Source organism: Kryptolebias marmoratus, linkage group LG24 (assembly GCF_001649575.2).
Source record: "Kryptolebias marmoratus isolate JLee-2015 linkage group LG24, ASM164957v2, whole genome shotgun sequence".
Lineage (NCBI taxonomy): Eukaryota > Metazoa > Chordata > Actinopteri > Cyprinodontiformes > Rivulidae > Kryptolebias > Kryptolebias marmoratus.
The window spans coordinates 4,172,319-4,193,291 of NC_051453.1; the positions used below are offsets into that span (position 1 = coordinate 4,172,319).

The 20,973-nt window shown below is 38.4% G+C and overlaps 1 protein-coding gene across 5 annotated transcripts in view; it reads left to right on the forward strand.

The window, feature by feature from the left end:
• The window catches only part of ror1 (receptor tyrosine kinase-like orphan receptor 1), a 117,770-nt gene that overhangs the window by 69,598 nt on the left and 27,199 nt on the right, over window positions 1–20,973 (forward strand). For all 5 annotated transcript variants that reach the window (XR_005232794.1, XR_005232795.1, XR_005232796.1 and 2 more), the window contains exons 2-4: window positions 3,482–3,544; window positions 9,124–9,414; window positions 9,619–9,652. Coding sequence is in view for 1 of the 5 variants with exons in the window: in XM_037974089.1 (XP_037830017.1) it covers window positions 3,482–3,544; window positions 9,124–9,414; window positions 9,619–9,652 (388 nt within the window). In the remaining 4 variants the exon portion in view is untranslated. The remainder of the gene's footprint in view (window positions 1–3,481; window positions 3,545–9,123; window positions 9,415–9,618; window positions 9,653–20,973) is intronic.

The following is a 20,973-nucleotide window of genomic DNA, read 5'->3' on the forward strand; positions in this document are numbered from 1 at the left end:
TCATCAAATCTGATGACTTTTGTTCATATTTATGACTGTTTCTATATAACTCTGGTGATTGCTGATTGGTAGTGACATTGAATAATTATTTGTCTGACAGGCCATAATATTTAGGCAAACAAAGGAATGCTGTTGTCCTAATTGAAGCAGTTTTCTTAGCAGCAACATCAGAGATTCAGCGTTCCATTACTGCCAGTCAAAGTGGAATCAAAAGGAGACGGGAGCATTGCACAGAGGTCAAGTACCCAAAGGAGTTGCTTCACTCCCATGTTAAACATTCACACCTTGAATGGCCAAGACTACCAGATTTAATGTTTTAATACAGTAACAATCCTCCTCTCTGTGCCGCTGATCCACTGACAAATATATGGTCAAATATATGGACGCCCAGCTATGTCTCCTTGAGCCTAACATTTAGCCAATGAGTCATGCGTCACCTGATCCACTTAACCTGACCCAATTATGTCGTTATTGTCCGTAGCTACTGTTTGTAGCTTTTAGTTGGTAAAGCTGAACCCTGAGTAGCAGCAGGTTTATGAGAAGTGGCAGTATGCTATAAAAAAGGCAAAAATTTAGAAGTGCTGGCAGTATCAGTCCATTTTGAGAAGAGTTAAATTAATCAAATATGTGCAATTATGAAGTGGTGTAGTCAATAAAAACTTGCACTCTGCTCAGCGAGACAGAAGTCCATTGATAAATATCAGTTTTATGAGTGTCTTCACTGAGAGTTTATTTAAAACTTTCTATAAAATTTACTCTTGCTGTTTTTTGGGGAATTTTTTTAATATGCTTTCATTTTTTCCAAGTCATCTTCAGTCTGTTTATATTTGGTTTTCTAGTTCTTCGCTGTCTTTCCCACATTTTTCTTCTCCATTTTTTCATGCAAATCTAAATTCTTTTAAACCTATTTTGTTTTATCAGGACTGTAACTTTTCACTCGGTTTTTACTTTTAAGTGTAATTCTTGTAATAAACAAGTATGTTGCTTGAACCCTTTATTATAATATTTTAGGTTTTATATACTCTTAGAACTAGAGCAATAGCAGCTTGATTGACTCAGAGAAGTGGCTGACAATGGAAAAACAAAGGTTTTCCTTTATTGTGTAGGACTGAGGTTATAGAATATTGTTTTTTGAGACCCAATGAAAACAAAAATGATTATCGTCCCTAAATTTGCGTTTATATGTGTCTTTCATCTCTTTAGGGCAGAAGTATTGCACTTTAAAAATGTTGGGTTTACTGTTCGTCCAGATAACCTCTGATTTCGGTCAGTTTCCAGCTAATTAGGATGGAAGAAGACCTCAGGAGAGGCATAATAACAGAGCAGCAGAGTTCATACATCAGGCTTACCACACCACACCAACCACTCTGGCTCCAAACACAGACCCCCAGACCATATAACAGCATATTAGTTGCTACAGTATGCACAACTGTTTAAATTGAACATTTCTGATTTAGTTTAGTGCTATCCTCTAAGGCTGCCCTTGTCTTTTTCTTGTCTATGCTTTTTTAAGCTCCTTTCCTTTTCCTCATTCCTAAGTGTTCAGGTTGATGCTTCTCTAATTTATAAATACTAAATGGGCACAAGAGGCTGCTACTAAACAACTTAATGTGTAGAGATTAATTCCAAATTTCTTACATATAACTTAAATCTGCAGGATGGAACGGCCATTACACAAAACAATTGTTTTGACCCAAATTTTGGCATTTATATGACTGTTTTCTAATCTTTCACTTAATTTGTTATTAAGCATTTGCACAATTAAAAGAATCAGCAATGGCTTGTCTGTCCAGAGGTGGGAAGTCACATAACTCAGAATCAGGATCTAATCAGAAACCATAAACCCTGATCTAGCCTGACACAAGCATTTAGGCCTTCAATAACAAGCTTCCTTTTGTTGCTGATAAACTACAGGCTAATCTCAGAATTGCTCTGCTGTTTATTCAAGATGTTACAGATGATTGGCTCAATGACAGAGAACAGATGTGGCCTAAATAGAAAAGAAGAAAATATGGTTGAACGGAGGAGACCAAAATGAAATGATAATCTTGTGTTACTTCTGATGTCACTGTTAGTTCCTCAATAAAAATTTAACAGTAAATGTTCCTTCAATAAAAAAATGTCTGTTTTCCCTCTTTCATGTTATTCCTCTAAAATGTGTCACAGTACAATGTTCAGTCTCTCCTTCTCCTCTTTGTCCCTTTCTGTTCCCATTTCCAGCCGTGACTGTTGAACTCTCACCTTGCAGCACTTGACTAGCTCTGTGTGAGTGAAACTAGTGAGCTGCAACGTCCTTCTCCTCTGTGTTTTGTGCCGACAGAATCTAAGGAGCTTCGAGCTTCTTGGTTAACAAAGGACAAAGTAAATTTAGACTCACTTTGGGGCCCTGACTCGCAATTATAAAAAAGTCATGTAAGGGGCCTCGTGGAACAAAACATTGATTGATTTTTCTCTCCCATACAAACAGCACAAATATGTGAAATAAAGAGCCAAGATTGTTTATTACCTGTTAGTTTTACTGTCCATAACTCATGAAGCTGCAGCTTGTTGATGAGATCCAGTTGTTAATCTGTCAGACATCCTCACTAACAGGTGTAGAGGCCTAAAGAGCTGCTCATTAACACCATGTAGCTGTTCCCACCCGGACACAGTAAGCATGAAACAACACATTATCACCTAATTACTATGACCATGTGTGTCAGACCTCTGGGCATGTTTGAGTGCACACTTTTTCTCCACACACTGTCATCTCAGGTGCCACAGTCCTTGCAAGAATTGTGCTAAAGCGTTAATATTTGGGTTATTTCTTGTTTTTATTTAGTGAAACAAATTAACATTTCATATTCCAGATGAGGTTTGCAGATAAATCTGTTCACAGCTTTGTCACACGTAAGCCTTTTTGCATGTACTTGTGACTATAGGGTGCCTGGACTTTGTTGGCTGGCAGCCATTTGCTCATTCATCATGTTAAACAATCCCAGCTTTCAACAAAACACACACAGATTCTGATGTAACAATGGGATAATATACAAGCTGAGTGTTTGTCAGTTTTCTGGTGCCTCTGAAACTCAACAGTAATGAAACAGTTTCAGGATCTCCGTTAGTCCTGCATGTTTGGCCTTTTTAATTTACAGGGAATCCTCCATGACCTGCAGTTAACCCATTTTTCTGTCTCCTCTCTCCTGTAATGAAAAGCACAGTGCTGCTCTGTCGTCAGCTCGTAATAACAGAGCATTATGTCCACATGGCCTGTTGATAGGCTCCCTGTTGGACATTCAAGCTTTTGATCAGCATCAGCAAACATACAACCCCATCGCTACTGTTGGTTCTGCGTGTGTCTCTATGCAGTATTGTTTCTCAATAATGCTTTTGAAACGTTATGATTTTCACAAATACCATTTAAGAAAATCTAAATTTCTTTACCTTTTAGGTCTCTGACAGTCACAGCTACTCTAATTGTCTCAATTTCCTCTGTCCACAGGGTCTGAGCTTCCACAGGACCCCAGTGTGCTGGCTGTCACTTCATGGAACTCCACAAATGATGGTAAATTCACAAACACAAACCTTTTTCTACCAAGACTTTTTTAATGGTGTGAACACATCTGTCACATCAACAGGTAACATAATGATGTGTTGTTGCGATTACATTAACAGACCAGTTAAATATTTGTCTTTCACCTCAACTCTTTCTTCACCGGAGCAACACCCTCAGTACTACAGAAGAATCCTCAAGTCATCAATCCATCTTTCACTCCATCCTCCCATTAGTTAAAAGATTTCTCCGCTTGAGACTCACCCCTGACCCAGAGGCAGCGATCCACCTTTTTTCTGGTTGAGAACCATGGCCTCAGACTTTCGTGATGCCTTCTCACAGTTTATTAACACAAAAAGTTAATCCCAGGAGGAAATAGAACTGTTTTACCTATATTAACATCATACCAAAGTAAAACTAATTTAATAACTTCATAAACTGTAACTTTGTAAGAACAGCCATAACTAGCTTTCATTGCTCTTCTTACAGTTTCATCTCTTTGAAATTGAAATTTCAGTATTTTCATTATTTGAAAAAAGAAACTGAACACGTTTTCCACTAAATTCAAAACTGATAAATTGCATGACTTTGTGGGACTATATAAAAAATGTTGATTATCTTAAATACTTGTACATGTTAACTCTTCCTTTCTTCAGTAATATATCTTCAATAACTTTTAAAGCTTTGTTCAGTTATTCTCTCTGCTGTTTTCCTGTCAGCGCCTCGGGAACAACTGAGCCAGATCTGCAATGTTTTCTGGATGTTTTCACAAAATCGCAGCCCAAAGTAATCATTCAAAATCATCCCCTGTCATCAGTTTCTTCTTGAAGAACCAACATCTGCCTAAATCCCCACAATAATACGCAGATTTAGAAGCTCCGGAGCATGAAGCTTTGATGAATTTGACCTTTGTTTTTGCTCTCTGTCTCTCTCTCATCGTGTTTGGTTTGCTTGATGGAACTCTTGCAAAGCCAAAAAACTCCCACAACATCCTTCCCACAACAGATTTGTGTGTGTACACAAAAACAGACACTGTCAAACACACAAGCACAAAGGCAAACAGTAGTTTTCTGGACATGATTGAGCAGTTTTAGTGAAGATAATCATTACAGTGACCAATCAAGAATGTTTAGAAAAATCCTAAATACAATGAGGAGAAGATCCAAACAAATCACTGAGGCAGCTTCATGTTTTCTCCCCAAAAAACCTGTACATGCAGGGTATTAGTGGGCGTTTTGTGTCTTTTTTTGAGCTCAGACTAACATCTGTTTCTTATCTGATGGATGGTGATTGCACCTCTTGTTTTGTCTGCAGGCAGGGAATGTTTTCGATTGACCACAAACACAACATTCAGGTAGGCTGTCCCTATCGGTGTGCATCGGCAGCAGGATGTTATCAGGCTGAAAGAGGGTCAAAATTACAAGAAATCCACGCTGGTGATAGTTCACAGACTTATCTTTATATTCCTCTGTTTTATTTTTATCGCCCCTGCCGACAGGCGAATGTGGACAGTAATGTTTTTGCTCGTCTGTGTGTACATATGTTCATGTGCCTCTACACCACTGGGTGAATTTTAATGAAACTTGCAGAAAGTAATCATTGAATGTACATCTACAACTGAGTACCTTTAGAAGTCAATTTGATTTTCAGTTTTACAGATACTGACTTAACATTTATTGTGGTAGTAGCTGAGAGTCATAACCAACATGTACTCTGAGTGCTACCTCTTGTGAAAGATCTTTGCCCCCTTTTTGCATCAATGCTGTTTGTCAATTAGCAAAATGTCTCATAAATAACTGGACCGATTTTATTGAACCTTTTGAAAGTAATCATGGGATGAACGTCTACAACAAACTGACTTTTGCAAACACAAAAATGGCCACAACTTACTCAAATTTACAGATAATGAGTTAAAGCCCATGTGTAGTAGCTGTGAGTCATCTGCAGCACATATTCTGAGCATTAACACTTGTGAAATGTTATTGCTTGGATGGCTGTGGTGGCCATCTTGAATTAAAATTCTGGCATGGAAGGTGGAAGGTAATATGCATTCTTCCAAAAATAGCTTGGTCCTTAATTACACATAACTTCAATTTATTCTGTGTGTATCAGAGAATGACCCAACTTCCATTGAATTAACCTTCAGTCACAGAGGTCAGTGCTGCAGTTCAGACTCTTTTGTCTCTACTGAGAGTGTTTGGTTTGCTCTCAGGTTTCTCAGTCCTGCTGAAAGATGCCGAGCACAGCTTTACTATCTGTGTGGCATTGTAAACAGACACATTCACTTACAGAATACAGTTTTGGCGATGAAATGAAGAGGTATTGTGTAACAAGCTGCTTTGAGCACAAGAAGGTTAATGTGTTGCGGTAGTCTGGGTGTGCTCGTGTTTGCATTTATGTGCCTCCATGTGAGTGTGTGATTGTACAAAAGTGCACTGAGGGAAATGTGGGCTGATGACAGGGCACCGTTTAGTCACTTGCCACATTAAAGGGACAATCTGCAGCGAAGGCTTGAGTTTCAACGTGTCCCTTGTGCCAAATACCACAATACTCACCACGAGACAATCACTTACAGAGTGGCTTTGTTACACAAATATTTCCCTCCTGTTTCTCCTCTTCACCTCTCTTCTCGTCTCATTTTTCTCTCACTTTGCTCCCTGCTGCTTTATTGTCAGTGATTATAACAGCTAATGAAGCAGCATGAGGATATACTGATCCAAAAGTGGTTTTCCTTTTACACTAATGAAACAACAATAAAGTGACTCAGTAGATGTAACACTCCTGGTAAACTGGGTCAGAAGGTTAAGCATCAGTGTGTAGGCTGGATTTATTTCTCTAAATGAATAACTGTGTTCAGTACACATATAAGCACAGATTCTGAGCAGACCTCCATGCCTTTTTGTTGATTGTTTGGCAGTCAGCTCACAAAGAAAATACACACCCATGCACAGACTAACTGTCATACACCTTCATCGAGATGATTGTGTCACCAAGTACAGCTGACCTGTAATTCCACAGCTGGTGTCGACACTACATGTTAATATGGTGGTTGTGTGTTCAGTTTCTTTTTTTGTCAGCAAGGTAGATGATTACAGTTACTATTGAAAGAGTCATTTTGTTAGACCTTGCCTGATTAAAGTTGCACATTATGCACACTCAAAGGCAAAGTGGGGAAAAACATTTGCATATTTGTGTGAATTTTCTGTCACAATCTTTGTGATTATCCCTTTTATTGCCACAATTTTGCTTTCTGGTTGGGTGTAGAGTGAGCTGTTGTGTTTGTTTTGGGTTATTTTTAGTCCTGCAGATACTTCATCCTAACTACCAACATATACTGTACACTGCAAACCAGGAGTTGCTGAGTTTTAGATTTGAAGGACGTCTAAAAAAGTCTGTGTTCTTGATTGTTTGTCCTCACCACTGAAGCATGGAGGTGACAAAGGTATGGTTTGGGCAGCCATGTTGTGGAAGTTCTAGTCTTACTATTTTTTCACTGGCTAGTTATAATGAATCACTCCATATTTCAGATCACATGTTTTTTTTATCCTTTGAAGACATCTTATTATGTAATAAATTTGACACAACAAAGGTTTAAAGAGGAGGAAAAATGGATTCACAGATTTCTGCCAGCCATGGTGTCTCTACCATGTCCTCTACCTCACTCACACCTTGGTGAGATTTGGGTTTTATATTTAGAAGGGACATGTTCAGACTTGCAGTGGAGTAGAGGACTGTGCTGCTTTCCAGCAAAGAGAGAATTGTATAAATAATTCAGCTGTTTGCAGTGTGCTGAGAAATGAAAACCAGTGGGGGAAAGTAGTGGAAGAAAGGAGGTGATGGGAGTCTCCTCACAGTACCACATTGCAGTGTTATTCTTGTTCAGTGTCCTTGGTTATTTTTGTCTTTTTATGTTCTTATTAGGTTTTAGCTTGTAGCTACTGTTTTGCTAATTGTAGCTGTTTTGCTGGGTTTAGCTTTCAGTTACCATTTTGCTCATTTTTTGCTTTTGGCATCTATTGTGCTTCTGTTCTGCTCAATTTAGCTTGTGTTCTGCTTGTATAAGCTTATCTTCTGTTTGTTTGGAACGTTCCAGTTTTCATTTTGCTCATTAAAGCTTCTTCAACAAATTTCTCTAAGTTTTCACACTGCATTTTTGCTCAAAATGCTATTTTTTATCAATGTATCGATTTTTAAATTACAAATAAATCTCCCTGACTCTACCAGGTATGCAACTTTCCTTACTGATCATTCATGTACATGTACAGCAGTGAAAAGGTGCTTCAGCATGAATTTATGTGAGTCTCTGTTTTTCCTCGTCAACCTCTCTATTCACAGATTCTCATGTTCATCCAACAAGTATTTGAGATTTCCCTCTATGTGCTTTTCCTCTGTTTGTTTTGGCCAGTTTGTGAAACCAGAAGCATTTATGCATACCTAAGATTGGTTTTGGGGTTGAGGGAACTTTCCGGAGTTGTTCTTTTTTTTGTGACATTAAGACCAGCGTTTTCCAGCACATTAAACTCTTAGGCTGCCCCTTTTTTCTGACCACATTGAGGAAAAAAATGATGGTGGAGATCATTTGTGCAGCAGTGTTTTTTGGGGGTTTTTGTTGTTGTTATTGTGTGTTTTGTCTTACAACACCACGCAACATAATAGTGTCACAGTGAGGTGTTCCAGTCGGCTCTGGTAGCTTCACTACTTAAAAATGGGTTCACAGTTTGTTTAGTTGGTCATGAAATATAAGCTGGTGCCCACAAAGCAAATTTACTTGCTGTTATCACATCTTCAGTTAACATCACCATCCAGAAATACCAATAAAACACCAGAAAGTCTTCTTCGGGCCAAAGCTTATTTAAAAAGGACTGAGGCAAAATGGAAAACTGTTCTGTGGTCAGACAAATCTGTCCGTCCTTTTTCTTTACACACTTTTTCCTTTCTCAGGGGAGCTTCTGTGGGGGACACCCTGGACAGATCTCAAGTCCATCACAGGGACACATAGAGACAAACAACCAATCACACTCTCACTCACACCAAGGGACAATTTAGAGTTGTTAGACAAATAAAATTTTTAAAAAATCCAAATTTGAGAATCTGTTTAAAACGATTGGTACAACGTTTTCTGTACTCATAAGAGGGACAATCCAGCCTGTTATCAGTGCACAGTTCAAAAGCCTGCCTCCCTGATGGTATGGGGGTGCATTAGTGTGTCTAGCATGGGCAGCTGGTCTCCTCAGTTCCTAGATGTTTACAGACTGTTGTTAAAAGAAGATGGGGTGCTTCACAATGGGAACCCCTGTCCCAACTTTTTGAAGAAGTGTTGCCGCCATGAAATTCAAAATGGTAAAATTTATTCGATTGCAAATAAAATATGGGTTGATGAAATTTGCATATGACTATATTCAGTTTGTTTGTTTGTTTTTACCTTCTACATGTTCCAACATTTTCAGAGTTGGAGTTGTATAAGAAGAGATTTTTATCTTTAGTATTAGGCAATGCAGATTGTTGCCCCTTTTTCTGTTAACTTAGATTTTATTCCTACTTTGTTCAGTAAAAAGTCTATTTTTTCCCCCCTTTTCCCACTTTCCTTCCAGGGCCCTTCTTCATCCGTCTGGAAGCTCCCATGAACAACATAACAACCTCACTGGGTCAGACAGCCGAGCTTCTCTGCCGAGTCACCGGGAACCCTCCGCCTACCATTCGCTGGCTGAAGAACGACGCCCCTGTGGTGCAGGAGCCGAGGCGCGTCTCCTGCCGGACCATGCCCTACGGCTCACGTCTCCGCATCCGAAACCTGGACACTACCGACACAGGCTACTTCCAGTGCATGGCCACCAACACACAGGGCACCGTGTCCACAATAGGCGTGCTGTTTGTCAAGTTCGGTAAGAACGTTTAAAACTCACTGACATGCAAATATGACTTCACGACACATTACCTCTTCTCATCTTTCTAAAACTGTAGCTTCTCACAGCAACATTCATCTCATCTGATTCCCTTTTTTAGTTGGCTGCATGTGCAGAAAGAAATCTGGAAGTAATTTTGTTTATCTTGTAGTAAAAGGAAAAATCCCTTGTCTTCTTTTCCAGAATCACTCCCTACACCTCTGACAGGAAGGCCTTCGTAAGTTGATTTCCTTTCCCCGTTTTCTTCTGTCTGTTTATTTATGCCATTTGGGATATAGCAAGCGGAGGAAATATTTCAAATAGCAATAAATTATTTTATAGTTTGTTGTAGTTTCAAAATTGAAGATTCCTTAGTATGCATGCATCAACATGGTTGCTGCCATTTGCAGATCTGATAAGACAGGGAAATAATTTTTATTTATCCATTTCTTTTCTTATATTATTTCGTGATTACATTTTCTGCCTTTATTAGAAAATTGTCTGAAAATGCAAAGTTACAAATCAGTTTAAAATGGGTTGAATTCAGTAAGTTGCACTGAAGTCCAATCAATAAGTTTAAAGGAAGCTAACATTGCATTTGATGCCTGATAGTTCAGTAATTCTGTATCTACAGCAATTTTTTCTTTGCAAAGAGCTACCCTGAGCTGTTTTTCTAAACATATTTCTTGAGAAAAATCCCTTTATTGACTGAAGTGTAATATCTTATCTTATCAATGCAGGTCTTTGTGGCTAAATTTAAATTTAACATCATCAACAAAATTAACAAATCTTTTATTTTATATTCTCTAGCAAACAATATTTTTGTAATATGATTTATACATCACATTTCTCCCCAGGTAGAAACAATAAATGCTGTTGTGTTGCCCACAAGGCTTGTTTCAGGCATGAAAAACTACACTGAAAAGAGCAAAATAATTCATGTATTAGCACAATGCAATTACATATACAGTATATGACGTAAGGAGATCATTTATTATGTATTTTTAAGTGAAAATGGATCCTGTGGACTCCATCTTTCTACATGGAGTAAAATATAGATAAAAATTGCACAACGATTTTCATTTTAGGCTAATTTGCACATCCCCAGAAACCCTTTAGCAACATTACAATAACAACAACAACAAAATAGTGGAAAATTTGCAAGGAGTTGTCAAAACTTTTAAGTCTGAGCAAAAGTTGTGATGATTGTTTGATTTTGCAACTTCCTGGAGAGACTAATGGATACAACAAGGTCTGAACAGGAGTCAAGTTGCTGACACACAGACTTAGTGTTATTGTTAGAGAAATCTTAGATCATTCATTGTTTAAAATATTAACAAAATACATGCAGCATTAATCTAATTTTACAGCAATAGTGGGACTTTTATTTGCCTTCCTGCTTATTAGATTAGTGTAATTAGAGAATTACCTAAACCCTTCTAATGATTGTTCTCTGAAATGTGCAGTTTAACCAAATGACCCACAACTGTCTCTGTGGTTTCTGTTTATAACTTTTAACAGTCACCCAATTAGCTGCCAGCTGTTTGAAAATGCAGCAAAACCAACCACGGCGCACTTTGAGCATGAAGAAGGCAAAAAACAACAGTACAAAATGTTTTTAGAAAATAAGATTTTCTGACCATAGCAACTCTGCTGCCTGAATAAAAAATTTAATTTGAGTCTGGCAGGTTTCTTTTGCTTTGTTTTGACTTCTCCTTGGTTTTATTAGATGAAACTCTTTCTGTTCATTTGTTTCTCTGTGGATGAAAGGACTCGGCCTGGATGATTTTATGCCGAGGCTCGCTGCCATGTTCCATGCAGCGTCCTGCGAATCAGAACCGCTGGCATCAAGTGCATATCACACACTTACTAAAGACTTGTTAAAAACCCGTGGGCGATTTTGTTTTAGATATGAAACACAGGCAAATGTCTAAAATTGACTTTATATTCTCCAGTGAACACATATTGCTTCATGTAGGTTTAGAAATATAAAAAAAATTGTTTTTTTTGTTTTGTTTTTTTCTTATTTAAAGAAAAACGTGCATAAAAATTCAGCTTTCACACATTTTCACCGCTGCAAGTAATGTTAATAAATGAACATTTCCTGGTATTTTATTTTTTTCCCCCCCGCTGACCGTTAAAGGAAAGCGTTGCAGTCAGGCAGTGAGCTTTTAAGTCATTACAGTCATTACAGACTTCATTTAAATAGACAGGGGGCCTGTTTTGACAGCAGCAGAGCTGTGCTGATTGTCGCTGCTGCTCATCGTTACTGTCACGCCCGACTCATTAGCTGTAAAGTTAAGATGGCAGCAGTCACAAAGACAAGGTCAGCTAATGATGACAGCTGATGACCTGCACCTGCTGACCTCATGCTGCAGCTGTTCAAGCTTCAAAACTTCTGCTTCTTTGGGTTTTCAGAAACACAGAAGCTTGTTCAGTTTGACTTCTAAAAGACTGAATGATTTTACAATCTAACACTTTCTGAATACTTTATTTTAGCTATTCATGAAACATTCAGCTCATTCAGGGAGCTGTTACTTTTAGTTTTTGTAACTTCATTACTTTTCAAATTATTTACCTTTTATTTACAAATATTATCACCTAAAAAACACATTGAGATCCCCTCAGTTCCTTTAAAAACATTGTTCTCTTCTATTTTTGTCTTCTTTAGTTCTTTAGCTACTGTTGTTCTACTTTTAGCTTTCAGTTAGTTTTTTAAACTTTGTGTTACATTAAGCTTTTAGGTAGAGATTTTGCTACTTGTAAGCTTCCAGCTAACCCTTTAATACTTTTATCTAGCCTTTTCTACTTTAAGATTCAACTATGAGACCTAATTATTTAATGACAAAGATGTGTGGCTGCATCTGTCTTTTAGCTTTTTATTAATCCAGTGTTTTGTTTGCACAAAGTTTAAATATTTTAAGCACAAAAATTCCATTGAATTCTTTCAGCTTTTATTAACAACAGAGTCATCATGAGACCGGGTTCTGTAGATTTACAGGGCAGATAACTAGATGTGGAGGGTATGTCGCCAAATGCTGCCGTCTCCCTGTTTCTAATTGTTCCAGGATTTGAAAAGGGCAAACTTTAAATACTTTAAAGCCAAAACATTCCAGTGAAGTCAAGTTTTAAATGAGGCAAATTGTTTAACATTCTGGAAAAGTTTCCTGTGACCCTCAGAGGACCCCAGTCCTGTCGCATGTTCACGAACTTTCTGCAACATATTTTATCTCAAAATAGTCACATAGTTGTCACAGGCATCTCCAACCAAACTTGAACTTTTCTTAATTTTATCGCAGTCATCTCCAATTAGTCTCGAGCGTTTGAGCTGTATTCTGACACCTGCATGGGGGCTCCTGTCTGACAGAAAACATCCAGCTCTAAAAATCCACACTGTTCATAAATAAGAATCATTTAAAAACCAGATGCAAATTCGCCTGTCTTTGTTACTAAAATGTACTCCAGAAGAATAAATCAGAAATGTCAGGTTGTCTGCCAAGGTTGGAAATCATGTGCACGGCTTAAAATAAAGTTTAGAAAGTCATAGACACACTTTTTCAGTCTCTAACTAGTCTCTGACAGTTGCAGCCCTGTGAGACTTGAAAATAAGATATTTTAGAGTTTGTCAAAAACCTACAAAAACAAGTGTGGTTTGTCCTAAATTATGGGATATCAACCAAATTTGCATTAAAAAAAATTTTTTCTTTAATGTTTTACCCCGTTTTATAAATAATGTGTAACAGCAGATGGCTCTGATCTGAATAATCGATTGGACTTTCCAAAATTCACAATAAAGTTTCCTAAATTCAGCTTTGATTTTAGTTGCTCATCTTTAACTTTCCCTCTCCTCGTGAAATATGTTTAGAGCCAAAACACACCAAAGTCTCGCCTTCTAACATCAGCCCCCCAAACTTTTCTCATGTCTTGTTTTTCCTCTTTGTGCTGCTATACTTTCATCACTTTCAGAAAAAGGACTGTGATGGAGTGAAAGAAAAACAGAGTCAGCAGTGCAGGAGCATGGTACCATTAGGACTCGGGCCGGCGTGTTTTTCTTTGATTCTCAGGTCCTGCAGGGTCGGCGGCACTCAGGTGTGATTAGTCGTGTGAGCTGACAGGTTGAGGTATAAGCTTGGATAATAACTCCCACTGAGTGGCTTAAATAAGTCCATGACGCCATACTCTCTTTTTCATCTATTTCATTTCATGATTGCCTTTATTACTTAGTTGCATCTGAAACATTTTAGGCAGGAACATATGAATGAACTGATGTCGAAAAGAATTTAGCTAAAAAAATTAAATTATATTTCAACATTGAGATGTTACATGTGCTCTAGGAGTTGTTAAGGTAATATGTGTAACCTGCAGGCTACAAAAGTCATCTGGAGTTGACATTTGCATCATTTAAATTGTTAAAACAGCTGTAAAATGTTTAATGGAAAAAAATGTTGCTTGAGGAGCCAAAGCTGCAAAACATTAACATCCAAATCTGCTTTTTACTTCCACTTTTTGTACCTTTTTTTCAACAACAGAAGACTTCAGTGTTGTGCAGCAATTTATCTGCAATCAGCAGCAAACAAACACATTTAGATACCTCTAATAAAAGATTTTGAGCATTTAGTACACATATTTAAATAAAGAGAGTGAAATCCGGGACCTCATGTGCAAGTATTGCATACACAAAAAAACTCCAGGTGTATCAATGATCAAATAACTGTGTAAATGTGTACAGCAACTTGTGTTCACACATTTCTACAGTCATTGGTTCGTTCACAACACTTAGAGGGTATGCTGGGAAACTGGTAATAATGGGAAAACAATTACTGAACAAAGACAAATGATGAATATTACATTTAACTGTACGCTGTTAATGAGTTGATATTAAAGCATGCACAAAGTGGTGCACAAAATACATTTAACAACAATGGTTTTGGCATAATTAGAGGATTATTATTAGTTTTATTTTTATTGCAAATGGAGCAGAGTGAAGAAAGTGTGTATTTAGTAAACCCAAGATGACAACAGGCTCATCAGCTGCTTCAGGTTTCGGAGAACAGTCCTGTTAGAATTTGCAACTTGCAGCTGGAGCCAGTTTTCCTGATGTAATTGGAGCTATCACCTGCACACACATTGCTTAAAAAAGCACCATCACAAGATGAATACGTTTATGTTAACAGGAAGCAACTAACCAACATTGTGGCAAAGTGGCCTGGTTCAACATTCATTCTAATAAAAATCATGGTTGGGCTCAGTACAGTGTGAGATAGTTGTCCTTATTAAAACACATCAAGCCGTTCGCCCCCAAACATCACCCTGTCTTCACGCCATCACCACTAGTCAGTGGTGACTTCCTGTTTTTTCTTGGTTACAGTTTCAAAGCGTTCTGTCGAGCCCCCGGGTGCCTCTGCCTTTACTGCAGTTGTGTCAGTAAATTTGTGAGAGCAGAATCACACATGCAGAGCATATTTACATGTTTAAATGGAGGCGTGTCAAGGGAGGGGTCCCATGTATGCTCAAGTCCACGTTGACAAAGGAAATGTGCTTAGATTCATGTGTACACACAGTTTCAACCAACTGGATGTGTTTGTGGATATGGCATTTTCTTAATTTTAGCATATGCCATGTAACAGCAGAAAATCCAGGTGAGTCTTTGTACCTGAGGGCCCTGGGAAGCTGAATTTAAATCCATCTCTGGATAAATGGTAGCGTTGCTTTGTTTCTGCTGGATGTGTTTGTAATACTTACATCAAAAAGCTGTTTTTAGTTTAATGTTTCTGTTCTGGTCAGACTCATTAAATAAATAAATTTGGTTTTGAATGTAATGCTTCTGTATGTCAGACCTTTCTCAGATTTCCTTCTGTTGATCTCTGTAGGTTTGAGTTAGTTGTTTAATAATAGCAAAAATATTGCCTTTCAGGAAATAGAAGTTCTTAATCTGACAGCAGCCATAAACAGGCTTTATGAGCTCCTGGAGTCTCTTTCTGTGTTTATAATAGAGGGGTTTTCTCTCCGTTTGAAAGGATTATTGCCACTACACCCTGGCTGTCAAGGCTGTTTAAATTTCTGAAAACTTTCCCCACCGCTTTTCTTTCAACACTGGCACAAAAAAAAGACAAAAATAGCTCCCTTTTTTCCCCTTTCCTCTGTACATCTTCTCTGTCTTCAGTCTTCCCTGAACTGAAGAATAAAGACTCAGCAGGTTTAACAAGAAACAGATCCTCTCTGATCTGTTTTTACTGGATTCTTTTTGTTTCAGCTTCTTGCTTGTCTTTGTTCTTCTTTGTAATTGCTTCAATACTTCCTTTTCTTAAGATATGGTTTGTTGACAGTCTTTGATTTGACACGCTCTCTGATATTCTTTTCATAACCTCCATTGAATAACGCCATATGTAAACCGAAACTTTCCCTTCCCTTTTTGATTATTTGTAGGCTTATATTTTATAAAAGAATTGGATACCGGTTCTTGTTGGATGAATAGGTATTTTCAACGTTTTTCATTTATCTGTTTTTGTAAAAATTCAACAGCCTGAAACAAGGAGAATCCTACTGTATAAATGGCTACATGATAAATGATTTAGTTCTAATCCTAACTCATTTATAAAGCTTTAAAATAAGATGGAGGCTAGCATAGATCACCTGTGGTTAACTTGAAAGTGGCTGATGTATAGTTTTCAAAAGTCATGCACCGGATAATTCCTAAACCAGTTTAGACCCATTTCACTGAATATTATTGTAGAGTCTTGATTAAAAAAGGTTTATGTTCTACTAAATGAAATCTGGATGAGTCAGTAAATGAAGCTGCACCTGATTGAAATATAAAAATGAAGCAAGAATGTACTGGTTTTGTACATCGGGGTGATGCAGCTTTTATTTACCTTTTTCAAATTAACAAATAATTTGTCCGTTGAGCTTTTGTTTTGGTGTAACCTGACGATTTGAAGGGATCGCTCCAATCAGGTGGGTTTAAACACACATCTTCAGTGTAACGTCGTCCTGGACATGTGTGAGTGGGCCCAGCTTTTCTGCAGGAAAACAGCAGCCTTTTCGCAGATGGCGCTGTAATTAGCCAGCTGTCAACACACTGTATTAAAGTGACCTAGGAGCAGATGTGCCTGGCTCACTGACGATCCAATTATTCTGTCAAAGAATCCAAAAAGTTGAAAAGCTAAGCAGCAGTTTGACAGGATCGTAGCACGTGTTTCATTTTATGCAGCGTCGGGGTTGATTGATAAATTGCTTTTAAGGAAGTTGTTTCATAAATGTGTGATGATTTGAAGATGTCATACAGAGTCAAATTGTTTAAACTTGCTTTAACTCAAACATACCTACGGATGTTTCAAATACATGTTTGAAGTATGTATAAAACTCTCTAAGTTTATTTTTCTTTTCCTTATACAGCATTTGTTGTGATTGGCTTGTATCTTCAGTGTCTGTGCAGTTACCTTTTGTTAAAGCGTAAAAAGACCAAAAACAAGTCTTTTGTGATGGTTTGTAAATTGTAAAAAGATGAGGAGATGCTGTAAATGGTTTTGAATGGCAAATTTGAGAAAATTATCCAAAATAAGCTATAATTAGGTGTTGCTCTGAGCAGTGTGATCCATTTCAAGACCTAGAGCTGAAGAAAAAAAGCTTTCTGATGTTCCACCTGCAGCCCATGACAGGTGCGCCAGAGGAGCTGGAGGTGGGCCCCTGAAGGCCTTTATAAAACCAGGAACAGGCTCTAGCACCATCCCTGGTCTAGTGCAGGAAATGCTCAGGTGACATTAAAAGCCTAGCATTCCTTGAAAGAATGCCTACCACCTGCCGCCTTTCATGCCAGAGTTTTATTCTTTAGTTTATTATCATATCTTAAGCATCGATTGAGATTTAGCCTTCTTGATCAAATCTTGAAAATGACGTTTTGTGAGATTGGACACATTATTGCGAGATCTCATATGACCACTTAGCTTTTGAAGTATGTTTTGGGAATGACTCTCAACTATTTCCACACAAAATTTGAGCTCAAAATCTTTAAAGCTGAATGATTTAAGGCCATTTCTGTGTTGCTTAAGTTGCTTAAGTTTGTTCAAATATAACAAAACCCACATATAAAGCTCCTCAAGTCACATATCTGGCTTCTTTAATCAGGCAGGCATTTAAAACCAGTAAGTTTGCCTTTAACCAATCATTGTGTTAGGTAACAGTCGCACATGTAGTTTGTTGTATGACCACTTCTTGTTGTACACTATTTTTATATATGTACAAAATGTGAGAAACACGAGAAACATGTTTTGAAACAGCCTGCTTCTTCAGCAGCCCCACAGCCCCTCAGCCCGCAGCATAGAGTAGCTGCTGTTTTTGGTCACAATAGGCTCTTAACTCAGACCCAGAACTTGTGTGTGGTGTATTCAGAAAGTCTGGATTTTGGTTTCACTCCTGCTCACCCCGGTGCCAGTGTCAACACTGCTGTGGCTCTCAGATGTTGGCCAGAACGGATGATGATTTGCTCCGCACCAAGAGCCTTGTACCCATGCAGACTGAGGGAGGGGGAGCGGGGGTAAGCACAGACCCGCTCAGTTTCTAAATGTACTTTTCTACTAAATGCTTGGCCCACTTCAGCGCTGCTTTAGCACATGAGACTTCTCTGAAACTCATTTCACTTCGTGTTCAAAAATATCTGTTTCACTCTTACTGTCAAGCTCGCCAACAGTGAGCCACCACTTAACTGCAAACAAAACAATAACTTTTGCACAATCCCCAAACAGTCTCCTTACTAATTTGCCAAACATGGGGAACGGACTGATATAACTTTCTGGGCAAAAACAAGAAAAAAAATTATGTCTGTACGTACTTGGAACAAAATGTTAGTTGTTAAATGTGTGTATGTCCTACTATTGTGAAAGGCAAAGTCATTTTTATCTGATCTTTAAGATAGTATCCAACTAACATGCAACTAGTTGGCGAATGGCAGTCTGTTTTCTCCCTGCTGTCCTGCAGTTTTGTGTCCCCAACTAGTCTCCTCCAGTCCGGTGAGATACGTCAACTCTGCACATCCGGAGCAGACTGTGCCGTTGCCCCAGTTTTATCCATTAAACATGGAGTCAAAGAACTGCACACAGTGACTCTTAGAAACCTCGTCTCTCACACATGTTTAGTTAAATCCTCTGTGGGCCTTAATTGCCATCATGTTGTGAATTCTTTTTAGGGTGGTGCTGATTGATTGGAGATCAGGGTCGTAATATGGCTCACTGGGGACGGGCCCTTTGACATGGCCTGGTCCCAGGGCACTGGCACTGTTTGAAACAAGAGATTCCTCTACAGCCCCCACCCCTCCAAAAAGCTTGGTTGCCTTTTCTGCTGAATTCTGCTCACATCAGAGGAGCTTTGCCCACACACTCACACACACACACACACCCGGGCTGACACATGCAAAGGCACACTCTTGGGGACTGCCATGATGCGTAAAGCGGCTTTAACTATTAAAGCAATTTACATCATTAGTCATTAGTAAGACCTCAAGTCTGTCTTTGCACACTCTGCCACACACCGTGGTTTTCTTACACTACTCATTATTAACACAGCTTTCACACTCAGATTGGACACGACCCACTTCCTGTTTCCTGTTTCCCAGATTCCCTTGTGTCAGTCTGTTGGTGATCCTGTTGGCAGGTCTGGTCAAGGTCATGTCTGGTAAAGTCTGTGGTTTAGACTGTGTGTGTGTGTGTTTGTCTCTGTGTTTTTTTGTGAATCGTGGTTTTCTCCCCGAGGGCCTCGAGGCCTAGATTGGGTATGTGGGGTTTCCCTGAACTCTGCCCCAAACCTCCTGTGAACACACACACTCTCCTGAGCAGAAACACAGAAACATACATGCAGACATGTATGCGGTGGTGTTGGAAACAGAGACGACCACAGTGTACCTGAGTGTTTCTACCTATAAATGGAGGCTTTTGTTTGCAGTTTGGATCTGAACCCTCCGTGTCACAGCTAGAGGATATTTAGTCATTTGTAAATTTAACAGGATCAACTCCATTTGATGATACAAGAATTGATAAAAGATGCCCTTTTTCTCCATCAGTGGAGGTCTTTTTATCATTCATGTGTGTATTAGTCCTGGCGTCCACCAAATTGCATTTTGTAAGAAAACAATTCGCTCTTGGTTTAGGTCTATGTTCAGAAGAAGACATCTAAATGTCAAGTTTAAACTAGTCAAACAGCTTGAATGGATTGTATTACCATAAAACCCAGTATCTCACTGGGGAGTTACTGTTGGACACTACATGGCGACTCAAAACTTTAATAAAGTTGCAACAATTTCCATTCTGCTGCTTTTAGCTTTTAGCAACTGTTATTCTACTTCTAGCTATGGTTTTGCTATTAACTACTTTTTTTTTCATTTTAGCTTTAGCATTGATTTTGGTATTTTTAGATACTGTTCTGCCATTTTTAGCATCTGTTCTGCTCTTTTTACCCTTTGTTTCTGCTCATTTTAGATTTTAGATACTGTTTTGGTGCTTTTAGCTTTGAACTGCTGTTCTGTCATATTTATCTTCTGCTGTTTTTAGTGTTAAGCTTGTGTTCTGCTCATTTTAGTTTGTTTTTTTTTTGCCAGGAATCTTCTTTCTTTTTGTTTAATATCCACTACAATTCTGAACTTACTGAGTACCACATGCATTACATGATTAATTCTCACTATGTGTTTATTAATAGGAAGTTTTCCAGTCAAAAGATCATAATATCTTTGTAACCGCAGGCCACTGTCAGATAGCACGAGTCAAAAAATCAGACAAGATATCCGTCATTATTACCATCTTTACCCAGTGGATGTATGTGTGTCTATTCTTTAAGCAAACAGCCCCTTTCTGTTTGTTTTTGTGTCTTACAGACACCTTTGACAGCGCTGTGTATAAAGAGGGATTATTTATGAGCTCCACAGTGTAGCAGTATTTTCCTTCCCTTCAGTAAATGTCTTTAGCAACTCTTAATCACTCTCATCAAGAATAAGTCCACTTTTTTTCATGTTTAAACATGTACCTTCATGCTCCAGAAGCCTGTTCAGTAGTCAGTCGACCAAAACATGTGTCCTCCTGTTTTTTTAAGTGTTCAGATTGAGATCTGCGATCTCTGCAATAAGCTGTCGTAAATTATGCAGTTAAGTGTGTGTGTACACTGAGGGGAGAGGGGAATAAATACTATCTAAATCACAGAAGTAACTTTGCTCTCGGCGCTTGTGTTCATCTGTTCTTTGTTTTTTTGTGTTTTTCTGGGGGGTTTTTTGGTGTTATTATTATTTCCACACTAAGGTTTCCAGACAGCCTCGAGTCAGTTTCAGGCTTGCTATTAGGAAAAAGAAAATTCATGGATGGAATTTTTATAGCAACAAAAACAGGAAAGCAGTAGTCAAGTTTGTCATCCACAGGAGTGAAGATTTCTGAAAGTCCACGTTGTTAATGGTCACATTTTGATGAGCCATCAGTCTCCTCAGATATCTTTTTTTATTGACTTTTTCTGTCCCATTTTTATTTACCCTTGTGTGTTTCTTCAATCTTCGGCTGATTAGTCAAACCAGAGCTACTTGTGCTTTTG